The following is a 12,483-nucleotide window of genomic DNA, read 5'->3' on the forward strand; positions in this document are numbered from 1 at the left end:
GCTGTTATTTACTCTAATTCCGCAGTTAGAGACTGGAGGACCACACGCTTAGTATGTACATCACAACTGTGGTGTGAAGCTGAGGTGGAAGACATTTATGCTACAACTGCAGAGGACAGAGAGAGGACTTGAAGTATGCTGATTGCTAATCCATAAAACATAACGTTCTGGTCAAATAAAAAGTAAGCCTACTAGAAAATGACACAGCACGTGCCATGTTTCTTCACAACCCCCTCCAGCTGGTCTGTGACCCACGGCAAGGTGGAGTCAAAGGGCACATTTTCTCCTTTTTTCTTTGTCTCTGAGTGAACTGCGGAGCAGCTGCTCGCAGATAGAAGAAGAGGCATCCTACCTCTCCATACATGGCTTCTCCTCTAATTAGAAAGGAGCCACAAAATGAGACATTTCTCTCATCTTCCATCACAGCCATTTAATCTAGGAAGGTAGCTTCCATTTTTCAGCTTGCAATCTGAATGCCCAGTCTCTCCGAGCACTGACAAGTGATGTAAAGTTTGCTTAATGGTATGGTTATGTGAATTATGAACACATACTTTATTTTGTCACAAGTGGTAACATCTCCTGGAAACTGCTAAAGCTCATAATATTGTGCAGTAAATTACGGTATTTTTGTAGGTGGGTGGATGGGATGTCGAGGTCATCTCTATGGTTGCTCATCAGTTATTTTTTATTGTAGCATTTAGATTCCATCTCGGTGATGACGGTACATCTCATATACTAATAGATTTATAGTAAAATCTATGGAGCCGACATCGAGTGGTAAAGGAGTCTGAAGTATATTTCTCTCCAACATGTTGTACACCCCTCTGATTCTACAGAAATAAAGCATCATACTTTATTACATGCTGCACAATACAGCTGCGGATCCAGGTCATAAATTAAAAGGACAGCTCAAGTCTGTTCTGAAAAGTATGTAAAATGAGACATAACATATATTTGGAATGTTTGAAATATAGCAGAGGATTTCATATTAGTTGTATGCAGAACAGAAAGGCATAAAGCATATGAATAATACTAACGCAATTGCTTGTATTACAAATGCAGCCAATTTGTCTTAAAGGGGGTTTTCCAGAATTATCTACCAGATACATAATAATTGTTTGATCACAGGGGGTCTCACCACCGTACATTCTCACTGTTGTTCCATCCAAAGCCTCTGGAACTTGTCTATCACCAGTCGCATAGGGATTTTATTAAAGGAAATCTACCATCAAAATCCATCATGATAAACCAGGGACACTAACTCATAGATCCAGGCACTGTGACTGTGGTATTTGTCCTCTCATATTTGTTATCCATGGCCTCCTCCCTTCTAAAATCAACTTTAAAATGTATTCTATTGAGCCATATGTGCTCTACCAGAGACGCTCTGTGCTTTGTTTTCATAGGATGTTACACTGTGTCACCCTGCTCCCTCTGCACGCCCCCCCCCCCTCCGTGTGTAATCTCAGAGTAGCAGAGGATTTTCAGCACAGTGCTATATGGATGTGCGTCAGGGAAGTGAATCTTGTAAACTGTAGCAGCATGTGAATCTGCAGCATGGAGAGGCTCTTGTAACACCCCAAAATCTTTCTGGGTAATTAGCAAAAAATAGTTGATTTTAGCAGGAAGGAGGTCATGGATAAGATTACCACAGTCACAGTCTATGAGGGGTATTTATCACTAAAGTGGTGTAGAAGCCCTGAAATAATTACAAACGCTAGTGTATTGCTTGCTCTTGCGTCTTGCGATTATTTCCCCTTTTTCCACCTCCACACCAAAGGACATGGAGGGGTATGAAGGGGGGCGCACCTGGTGGGGATATGGGCAAGGCTGGCAGGGGAGTGGGATGGGGGGATTGCAAAACGGATATGTGTTGGTACATGTAGAGGCCAAAGCCTCTTGATGTATACGGTTGCTCCGGTGGTTCGGCAGGGATATCATACACCGGCACACAAGCAACGGCATATGACAAATACCCCCCCCCCATGAATCTATTCCTGGATTTATGAGTAAGTATCCCTATTTTATCATTCTTGATTTTGAAGGTAGGTTTCCTTTAACAGAAAGTGCATATGCATTTAAAACTACTTCATTCAAAGTGAGATGCACAAATCCTGTTCTCTTAACTGGTGGGGCTTAAGCTGGGGATCCCATGGTTCATCATCTATGTAAAACCATTCAATCCTGCAGCTTGAACAGTACATTGTATATTGATATTGATAAGTTAGACATATTTCATCTAAACCTTCTTTTCTTTCTATATAGTCCCATTTATTTTTGCTATCTCTGTTTTGCTTTTTATAAATTATCTATGATGAAAGAATAGCTTAAAAAATGAATCATTAATAGAACAAATAGCAAGAGTTGTAACCATTTCCCGATGCAGTTGTGGATAATAATGCCGGCTCTCTAATAGCTGTCCATCTAATTGACATGAGGTGCAGTGCAGAAATGTCAGTAGACGCCGTCATGCTGACCTTTATTCATTGTGCCTGTGCTTGATATGGGCAAGGTATGATTGTTTTCTACAATTAAGGAGTGGTAAGAGAAGCTGACCTGGGGTTAGCAAGAACAATGGAGAATGAGGTGTCCTGAGGATCCTGTTGTGTGTAAAACACAGGGATATTGTCAGCCGCATAGTTGATGAACAAAACCAATATTTATATAGAAAAAATGGAACAAAAACAGTGTTGGTTATATAAAATAAAAACTGACTTAAATGAGTTCATTGAAAGTAGTTTCATACTAGACTCAAAAGGATATACAGAAAGATTATCAAGTGTGACTGGCTGACATGTCCTTGTATGCCACAGTACCTTAAATCAGGTAAAACATCAACCCAGCATAACAAAACTTCTTCTCAAACTTAGACAGAGATATCAAATATTTAATGCATAAGTAAAACATAAATACTATTTTACCTTGATTGGTTTAGAAGTCCTAACATAGTCCCTTCTTTCTCCAGATGCTATCCTATACTCCTGAAACATAATGAGGTAATTAGTTACTTAATTATTAAATTGATTGATTACTTATATTATGGTGAGGGTCACTAGTTAGGTCATGCACCTCTTAAAGGGGAAGTAGATTAGTGGGGGTCCGACATCTGGAAGCCCCAACGATTTGTTTGAAGCAGGTGTAGCACTGCAGAAAACACTGGTCAATGTTGTCACATCGATATGTCACGTGGCTAAGTCATAGTCATATAAATGGGGCTGAGGTGCAAGCATAGGCACTATTCAATTTAGGGTGATGTGCTAAATAGGGAGTAAGGAGCTTGTGTGAATGTTGATGTGATATTTAACAAACGTTTAATACGTTAACGACCACCCACCACTGTACACTTCAAAACACTCAGGTTTAACAAAATGACATCATATTTATAAATGCTGTGTCCCCTGAGCCCTGACACAAAAGATTGTATGGGTTCAGAGTCACAAGGAGAAACTGTGCCAGTTTCTTAAAAACAAAAACTTTAAAGCTATTCTCATATCAGCTTTCTGATTTCATTGAAATATTTTATGTTTTAGATTCTATGCTATAAGTAGATACCATATACGTTATATTTTCTGTAGGAAACTGCTTCTTTTTGATAGTTTGGAAGTTTAAAATTTCTCTGTAGCTACTGCGAAACCTTCCACAGTGATTCATTCAGATGCTGACAGATCCTCCTTGTAACATCTGTCAAGTTATTAAGCCAGACATCACCATGTCTCTCACATCAGTTTTATGAGGACAGAAGAGAGAAAAAGGAGTAGAGAGTGATGGGGGAATAGGGGAGAGGAGGGTACACTGCAAAATGGTAATGAATAGAGAAGACAATGCTAAACAGAAGAGAGACAATGGCCAAGAGTTGGGACTCTGAAAGCAAATCATAGCAGTTCACCAAGAGCTGAACTACAGCTCCCTAGGATGTCTAAAAATACAAATGATTGCACCTCCTTCCACCATCAAGGTTAAGACGAATAAGGAGACAATGAAGAATATGGGCCGATAAATTTACTTGGTGAAGCAGCAGTATGTGGATAGTTAAAATAATGGAACTTTTTTAATGCTTGCATTTATAACATTGGTAAATACTGTATGCAGTGCCAGCAGCTAAACAATGATTCTAGTATATCGGGTGCCTAAAGGCTCCTTTGTCATATAAGTAGCAATCATAAGCAGCCTATGGACAACACTGATGAAGAACTGTTCCCCTGAAAAAAAGTATATTCAGTAAATATTCAGTAAAACTTGCACCTTTAGCTATAAAGTAATGTCCAGTAAAGTTACCATGTAAATCTTAAAAACACCACGTTAACTGTCACTGATGACAAGTGCACCGGTCCATCTTTGAAAGTCAGACTTATCTCACTGACACTACACATGCTGAGAGGTGCCTCACAAACTTGATGCACCTAAAGATACTACAGTTACTTGCAGTCCAATTTCCCTTGTGGCCTAGACAAAAGAAAATGATGATAGTATGTATTTTGCTCCTCCAGTTAGAGATTTTATACATAGCATTACTTGGCATTGTGCCCCCTCTCTCCTGCAGCAGCCTCACTCACATGTCTGTCTGCGGCAGGCTCCTTGCTCTGGTGCACGTGCCCCTGCGTTCTGTTATTTAAAGGCCCAGCGCCGATAATTGGCCCTGGCCAGTTGCCCTTCTTGTTAAATTCCCAGCCCCTTCCTGTGTCCTCTGCCAGATCTTTGTACCTCCATGCCATAGAGAAAGCTGCGTTCCTTGCCCTGTGCTGCCTGCCCTGACCTACCGCTATGTCCCGACTCTGATCCCGTGCTGCCTGTCCTGACCTCCTGTCTGTCCCCGACTCTGCCTCACGATTCTGCGCCTTGGCCACCACCGTGGACAAAGTCTTGCCTGTGGAGCAACCTGGTGAAAGCTGTGTACCACTTAGACTGTCGGCTTACATCATTGTCCGTGGGGTTTTAGTGGGTCCACTACCTCTGAATCCTGACAACCAGTTTTTTTCCTAGTAAGTAGTATTGCCATAGTAAGTTATTTTATATAAAGGCAGTTCCCGAGTTACGTACAGATAGGTTATGAAGGTTTGTTCTTAAGTTGAATTTGCATGTAAGTCGGAACTCTATATTTTATAATTGTAACCCCAGCCAAAATCTTTTTGTTCTCTGTGACAACTGAATTTTAAAACTTTTGGGTTGTCATAAGAACCAGGATTAACAATACATCTTAATTACATACACCCTAGGTAACTGTTACAGCTGATCCTTGTAGCCTGGAACTAAAGTACAGTAAATTACCAATATCCAGAGGTCCGTTTGTAACTAGGGCTCTTCTGTAACTCGGGTGTTCTTAAATTGGGGACCGCCTGTATAGTGTCTCCCCTTTCAATTACCTTTTATATACAGTGCTTCTTCTTATAAATATTTAATATATTACATAGAGTACCTCCCTCTTAGAAAAGTATTTATGCTACCAATTTTCCTTGCTCCAGCGTTATGTGGTACTAAAAAAGATCTCAGCTGTTGCCTACTATTTATTATTTTATGCTAGTGTACTGCCTTACTTCATAAGACAGGAGAAGTTATAGAAGTTTTTCATTGAGTCAAATGGTTTGAGTACCAAATTCCTCTCATACTGAAAGCTTTGTCAGACATGTGAATTGCTCACAACTGGTCACCTTAGTGAGTTTGTATTCCATGGCCCATTTATTTTTGGAGTGCAGAATTAAATGGGTTAAAGCTGTGGAATATTTCTGCCTGAGCAGGCAGACCTGGCTCTGCTACACACGTCATGCTAAGCTCCAGTGCATTAGTCACAATTATGCCTCGGGCACTCTTTGACTTTGCAAAGACACATTTTGTATATATATTTTTTAACAATAGGGTCGAGCCGCTAGAATACAGGCACATTATTATCACACTGTACATTTCTTATCAGAAAATAGGTTTAGATTGGCAGATATAGAACTGACCCACCAACACTTCAAGACTTGTGGCATGACTTCATCTAGTGAGATTGAAGATATGAACTGGACTTTAAAGAAGTATGTGAGTAACAGTTCTGACCTTTTCGCTTGCTTGGTTATTTTACTCCAAAATGTAATGGCACCAGTGAGTGAGAGCGCTGCTCAGTGTGAACACTGTTTTGCTATGACCTGCTCTTTGTATCTGCTCTTCCTATATGAGATTATGCCTTGTTATTGTGATATGGGTGGAGTGTAAGGCAAAAACGTCATGACATACAAATAGTCATATTGTATTATACTGAACGTGGCTGGACACAATTTGCTTCACATGCAAGATTTGTCTTCTAACCACTTTGCAAATTTTGACAAATCATGAGACACCATAAAACTTTTGTTGTGTATATATATATATAGATAGATAGATAGATAGATAGATAGATAGATAGATAGATAGATACAGTGGATACGGAAAGTATTCAGACCCCTTTAAATTTTTCACTCTTTGTTTCATTGCAGCCAATTGGTAAGATCAAATAGGTAAACAAGGAAAACTGATATATATAAGTATTCAGCCCCTTTGCTCAGTATTAAGTAGAAGCACCTATTGAGCTGGTACAGCCAGGAGTCTTCTTGGGAATGATGCAACAAGTTTTTCACACCTGGATTTGGGGATTCTCTGCCATTCTTCATTGCAGATCCTCCCCAGTTCCCTCAGGTTGGATGGTGAATGTTGGTAGAAGGCATTTTCTGATTTGATCTTACCTATTGGCTGCAATGAAACAAAGAATGAAAAATTTAAAGGGGTCTGAATACTTTCTGTACCCACTGTATGTACATACGTATATAGTGTATATTCCTCAATTTTATCCCCAATAAATGATTTATGTTTAGTTCTATAGGAGCTGTCACATAAAATAATTTCCTCATAATATTTTGTGTTATTGTTATTTCATTAATAGTTCAAGATTGGAGACTTATGGCTTGTATTTTGTAGCTGGTTATAATTGCCTTTTTAATGCAAGGCCATAATTGTGTGAAAATGTTGACATTCCTCCTGTCTGTGCCCCACTTTTTTTTTTTGATGGGAAACTAGTTGAGAATAAAGCAGGGCCTAGCAACCCAACAAATGTATTAATAATAGGGATTAGCACCCTAACCTTATTAATAATTATTTATGGCTTATTTATTAATATTATTATTATTATTATTATTATTATTATTAAGCTGTCATTGGACATTGGATTTTCATTTTTATTTCAAGTTTTAGGCTCTATAGATGCAGATTGTTTTCATTTCTTTTTGGGTGAAACAGACTGTTATATAACTACATGAAAGTTTTCACTTTTGCAACGGCAGCAGGACCAGACGAAGTAATTGAGCTTAAAAGTAGTTGTCCTAAAAAGATTATAGATTGAGGGATTCTCGAATTTTAGAACTCACCAATCTGTGGATATTGCAGCAGCCTCCCAGTACTGGAATAATATTTTAGAACTTGGGACAGAGTCCAGCTGAAGTGTATGTGAGAGGGATCTAAGCTGCAGTTTCTGTTACTGTAAACTGCACAGGGAATGAGGCCGGTCTTCTAGCTTTGTTCTCTACTTTAATTTCAGTTGCAGAAGGTTGTCAGTATCTCCTGATTCCTGAATCTGACATCTCCTGAATAATTGCTGATGGTCTATCCTTTACATAGGTCATCAATTTCTTTATACTTGATACCCTTCAAAATCAGTACAATTGTAGCTTACACAGGTTATATCTGCTTGTAAAATATAGTGCAACACTTGCTAGAAGAGGGATTATTTCATAGTTGGATTAGTAGTAATGGTATCTCCCAGCTTCAGCAGTTCACTCTCTCTGCTAGACTTTACTGCAGAGGCATCAAGACAGACCCATTGGGCATCTATCTGGTGTCAAACTTTTCTCACTGCAGTGGTCTGTATAGTTCATTGCCCTACACATAACACATTCCTAAAGTAAGTATATGTAAGTGTCAGCTTGTTACTGCATTTCTACAATCTCTTTTCATATTAGAGAAATATCAGCAACAAATATGATGCATGTGAGGATACCCCAAGACACATAATGACAAGTACTGTTTCAAAGGTCTAGCCATAATAATGAAACTCTGTGCCACAGACAGACAATAAGAATTACTTCTATATATTGAGCAGTAAATATTCCTAAACCTATAACGTTCTATAGTAATTTCCATAGACTTGCAGTACAGATTTATTATACTTGGAATTACCATATATACTAAAAAACTTCTGTCTCTGATGCTCCGGTGCCACCTCGGGTCCTTTGGATCCTCTTTGGGTTCTTCCGCTCATCTTCGGCTCCTCTTCAGGAAATTCCGCTCCTCTTTGGGTCCCCTCGCAATGTCAGTGGCTCACAAACAATGACGTCGGCAAGCGGCTGACATCATCCTGTGTGCTGGCTGAGCACGGAGACCGAAGAGGAGCCGAAGATTAACGGAAGAATCCGAAGAGGACGAAGGACCCGAGGCAGCACCAGAGCATCGGAGACAGAAGAGGACCTACAGGGAACGTCGGAAAGGTGAGTACAGTGTTATTTTTTTCCTACTACAGGGGCTGGGCAGGCTGTATACTAGAGGGGCTGGGCAGGCTTTATATTACAGGGGCTGGGCAGGCTGTATACTACAGGGGCTAGACAGGCTGTATACTACAGGGGCTGGGCAGGCTGTATGCTACAGGGGCTGGCAGACTATAATAATAATAATAATAATTCTTTATTTATATAGCGCACACAGATTACGCAGCGCTGCACAGGCATATCAAATTGGTCCCTGTCCCCATGGGGCTCACAATCTAAACAACCTAACAGTATGTTTTGAAGTGTGGGAGGAAACCGGAGGACCCGGAGGAAACCCACGCAAACACGGAGAGAACCTACAAACTCTTTGCAGATGTTGACCTGGGTGGGATTCGAACCCAGGACCCCAGTGCTGCAAGGCAGAAGCGCTACTCACTCAGCCACCGTGCCGCCCTATACAGGGGGCTGGCAGACTGTATACTGGGAGGCTGAGACCAATGCATTTCCCACCCTTGGCTTATATTCGAGTATACACAGGAATTTGGTTATTAATGTAATCAGAAAGCCAATGATTTGAAATCAAGTTTAAACTCATGAAAAAGTCTCAGGATACCGCACTGTACCATAGTTATCATTGTTACAGTCAATATAGTCAGGCATGCAGCCAAAGGGGAAACCCCTTAATATACAGTTTCCCCTCATTTTATTAGATAAAGCTGTGAATGCAAAGAAAGGTAATTGTTTTTGACTGCGTACAACAAGAACAGATAGAGTTCAGGGCAGGAATTATCTACTGATGCCATAAAACTTTATTTTTAAAGGAAGTAAACTACCATTTTATAGTAGGTCAAATATTCTATGGAACAATTGTATGGATTTCTACATTAGCGCTGATAGGAATATATTTAGGAAATCAAAGGCACCTAGTACAGTGAGTAAGCAATTTGTTATCCTCTTTAAAAGCTGTACACGATAGGGGAGCGGAGAGCCATTAATACAGTAAATTGAATGGCTGTAGAATGTACTCGTTTGTAGGCATAGAGTGTGCTCTAAGAAGATAGAGTGTTCACTCTCATCCCCGGCAATAAATTGTAATGGTACAGTGGCAGATAGCATCCACAGCAAAATTGTGTTTTTGTTTTCTTTAGATTTCAGCATCTTTATATTTTCCCTTGTCATATGGCGTCTTTTGTCATTGTGGCTAAAAGTGACAAGATAGAACACCGGGCTCATCAAGATGCTATTGTGATGTTTTATGTGCTAAATAGTATAATAAAACAAGAAATTTCTTAGCACTGTGAAGGTTGTTTTATTTCTACGGATGGTAACCCTTGCTTTGCTGGGGCAGTTTTATAGCAGCTGGCAAATGTTGATATCATCAAATACTGGCTATATAATTTTGCTGCGTGTAGATTATCTTCAGACAAAAAAACACAACGAAGAATGCAAAAATGCCGCATTGGAAGGAGCATTTATTTGCTACTATTAATTTCTAATAAATAGCATTCCTAAAAATCCTCCTTTTGGAGAATACCAGCATCATCAAAGCAATTTATATTGAGAAGATCCTTAACCTTATAAAGGCTGTTGAAAATAGCTCTTAACTATGTATGAGAGGCATTATCTGCTGCTGTTTAATAATTGTCCCACTCTTACTTCTAGTTGGGTAAATTTTATTATATTTATGTAAATTTTGCTGGCTAATATATGAAGCCTTTGAACAAATACCACATAGTTTTAGTAAAACCTCATGGTCCAATGGTTACATGTTCAAAGCAACTTCCAGTATGGGTTGTCCATTAAAGGCAACTTCATTCAAAGAGGAACCACCGCCATCAAAAGGGTAACTTTTAGATCCTCTGCTCTGGTACAAAATCTGTAACAGGGCCACTTACAAGACTGGTAACCCTGTATGTGGCACCCTAGTGTCGCTTATACCTCTGCAACCCCTTTACCTATGTCCCAGGGTGCAGTGGGTGCTTGGGACCCATAGTATTATAAAGTCGCCTGATGAGTGGCTGTTAAAGACCCCCATCCATTAGGGTTATGTGTAAATTTTAATAATTATAAGATTACATCATTGCGACTAATGTACGTAAATTGGGTTGATTTAGGTTGAGAACTACTGTATGTTTATTTGAAGATGGGGCTTTTATATTTGAATTTAGCTCTTTTGGAACTAAGTTGGTGAGTGCTGGTATTTGTCCTTTCCTCCTCCCTCTATATCAGTAATGCAAACCTATGGCATGGGTGGAGCCCTTTCTGTGCACACCCAGCCTGTCGCCCCAGGACAGATTAATTACACAGGAATTGAATCTTTCTGCAGTTCTCAGATGCTGCCCTCAATGCTCTTTTATGCTGGCACATCCTTGACTGATTGAAACTGCAGGTAGAGTGATAGTTGTGAACAGGCCAGATTATCTTTTGAGGTCCCCTTGCTGGCTCCATGATTCTTCCTGTGCAGATAAGCTACAGGCACGGTTTTTGCTGTTCTTTCTTTTATGACTAATTGATGCGGTTGTTGGAACCATGAAGACAAAATTGTGGCTGTATTCACTTGCATTTCTTGTTATTTTGACAGTGAGCTTTGTATGGCTCTAACAGCCAAAGTTGCTGTTAATCCGTAGCATGTAATAACACAAGTTGTAAACTTTTGTTTTGCTTTTTTTTAAATTTAAGATCCTTTGTTCAAAAATAAAAGTTATTCATTTAATGATCCAAATTTTAAGACTACACTTATTTTCAAATTTGCTGAATCTTCAGTGAAGAGAATTCTTTGTGTTGTGCAGGCAAATGATGGTGAGCTGTTATGCGACATATGAAATAGGTATCATTATTTCATTCTCCAAGTCTCTAGATGCCAAGTGATGAGCTAAATTATAGATCTTTGTTTGCAGAAATGGGGACTAGTAAACAATTATTCAGCCTTGTATTTGCTATGGCGAGGTTAACAGGTTATCATTCAACATTGGTCAAGTGTTTTTTTTTTAAAATGTGGTGAGGGGCAATTATATTACACGTTTCAGTATTATTTATTACCATTAATTACATCCAAGTCAACAAGTCAGGAAAATACACCTTGAGTGACATGTAATAATACATGATATTATTATCATAATGGAACTTAGTGAACTGATATTTCTTTTTGTGAACTAGGACCAACTTTGCATGGGGAGGATCCAAATACAAGTGTTAGAATTCCCTAATGCGCAGTTTTTTTTTCAGATTGGCAAAATAGTCTCTTTCTCCATAATCTACTCCTGATTTGGATTGTATTCGCACCTTTTTGACACTGATAAAGTTATAATAATATATAGGGATGGGCATTCAGCACTTACCTGGTCTGGGATATCCTGTATCCCACTAAACAAGGTGGGCATTGGTGACCACTTTGAACAGGGTTGGATCAAGGTAGGTGGAGGCCCCTGAACGCAAAATCTGGTAGTGGCCCCTCACTGTATGTAGCCCAGACAATGGTACACATTACTATTCTAAATTATTATCATTAATATTCTAAACTTTTTCCTACTTACATGTTAGCCTAGATGACAGCCTGGCTGGCACAATGGCGGTGGTGTAAGCCTAGCTGCTGGCCTAGCTGGCACAATGGCGGTGGTGTAAGCCTAGCTGCAGGCCTAGCCTGCACAGTGGCAGTGGTGTTAGCCTAGCTGCTGGCCTAGCTGGTACAGTGGCAGTGGTGTTAGCCTAGCTGCTGGCCTAGCTGGCACAGTGTCATTGGTGTAAGCCTAGCTGCTGACCTAGTTGGCACAGTGGCAGTGACAGTAGCCTAGGTGCTGGCCTAACTAGCACAGTGTCAGTGGTGTAAGCCTAGCTGCTGGCGTAGCTGGCACAGTGGCAGTGGTGTTAGCCTAGCTGCTGGCCTAGCTGGCACAGTGGCAGTGGTGTTAGCCTAGCTGCTGGCACAGTGGCAGTGGTGTAAGCCTAGCTGCTGGCCTAGCTGGCACAGTGGCAGTGGTGTTAGTCTAGCTGCTGGACT

General features: G+C 40.1%; 1 protein-coding gene across 5 annotated transcripts in view; it reads left to right on the forward strand.

Annotated features, from left to right (window-relative positions):
• WDR72 (WD repeat domain 72) overlaps positions 1-12,483 on the forward strand; it is a 135,826-nt gene that overhangs the window by 13,379 nt on the left and 109,964 nt on the right. For 3 of the 5 annotated variants that reach the window (XM_072148189.1, XM_072148190.1, XM_072148192.1), the window contains exon 1: positions 5,860-6,015. The exons of 1 other annotated variant lie outside the window; for it this stretch is intronic. In XM_072148189.1, the coding sequence (XP_072004290.1) occupies positions 5,965-6,015 (51 nt within the window). In that variant the 5' untranslated portion in view covers positions 5,860-5,964. Of the gene's footprint in view, positions 1-5,859; positions 6,016-12,483 lie in introns of those variants that run through there. One more of the 5 variants, XM_072148194.1, reaches the window with a different exon arrangement.

Source organism: Engystomops pustulosus, chromosome 4, assembly GCF_040894005.1.
Source record: "Engystomops pustulosus chromosome 4, aEngPut4.maternal, whole genome shotgun sequence".
NCBI lineage: Eukaryota > Metazoa > Chordata > Amphibia > Anura > Leptodactylidae > Engystomops > Engystomops pustulosus.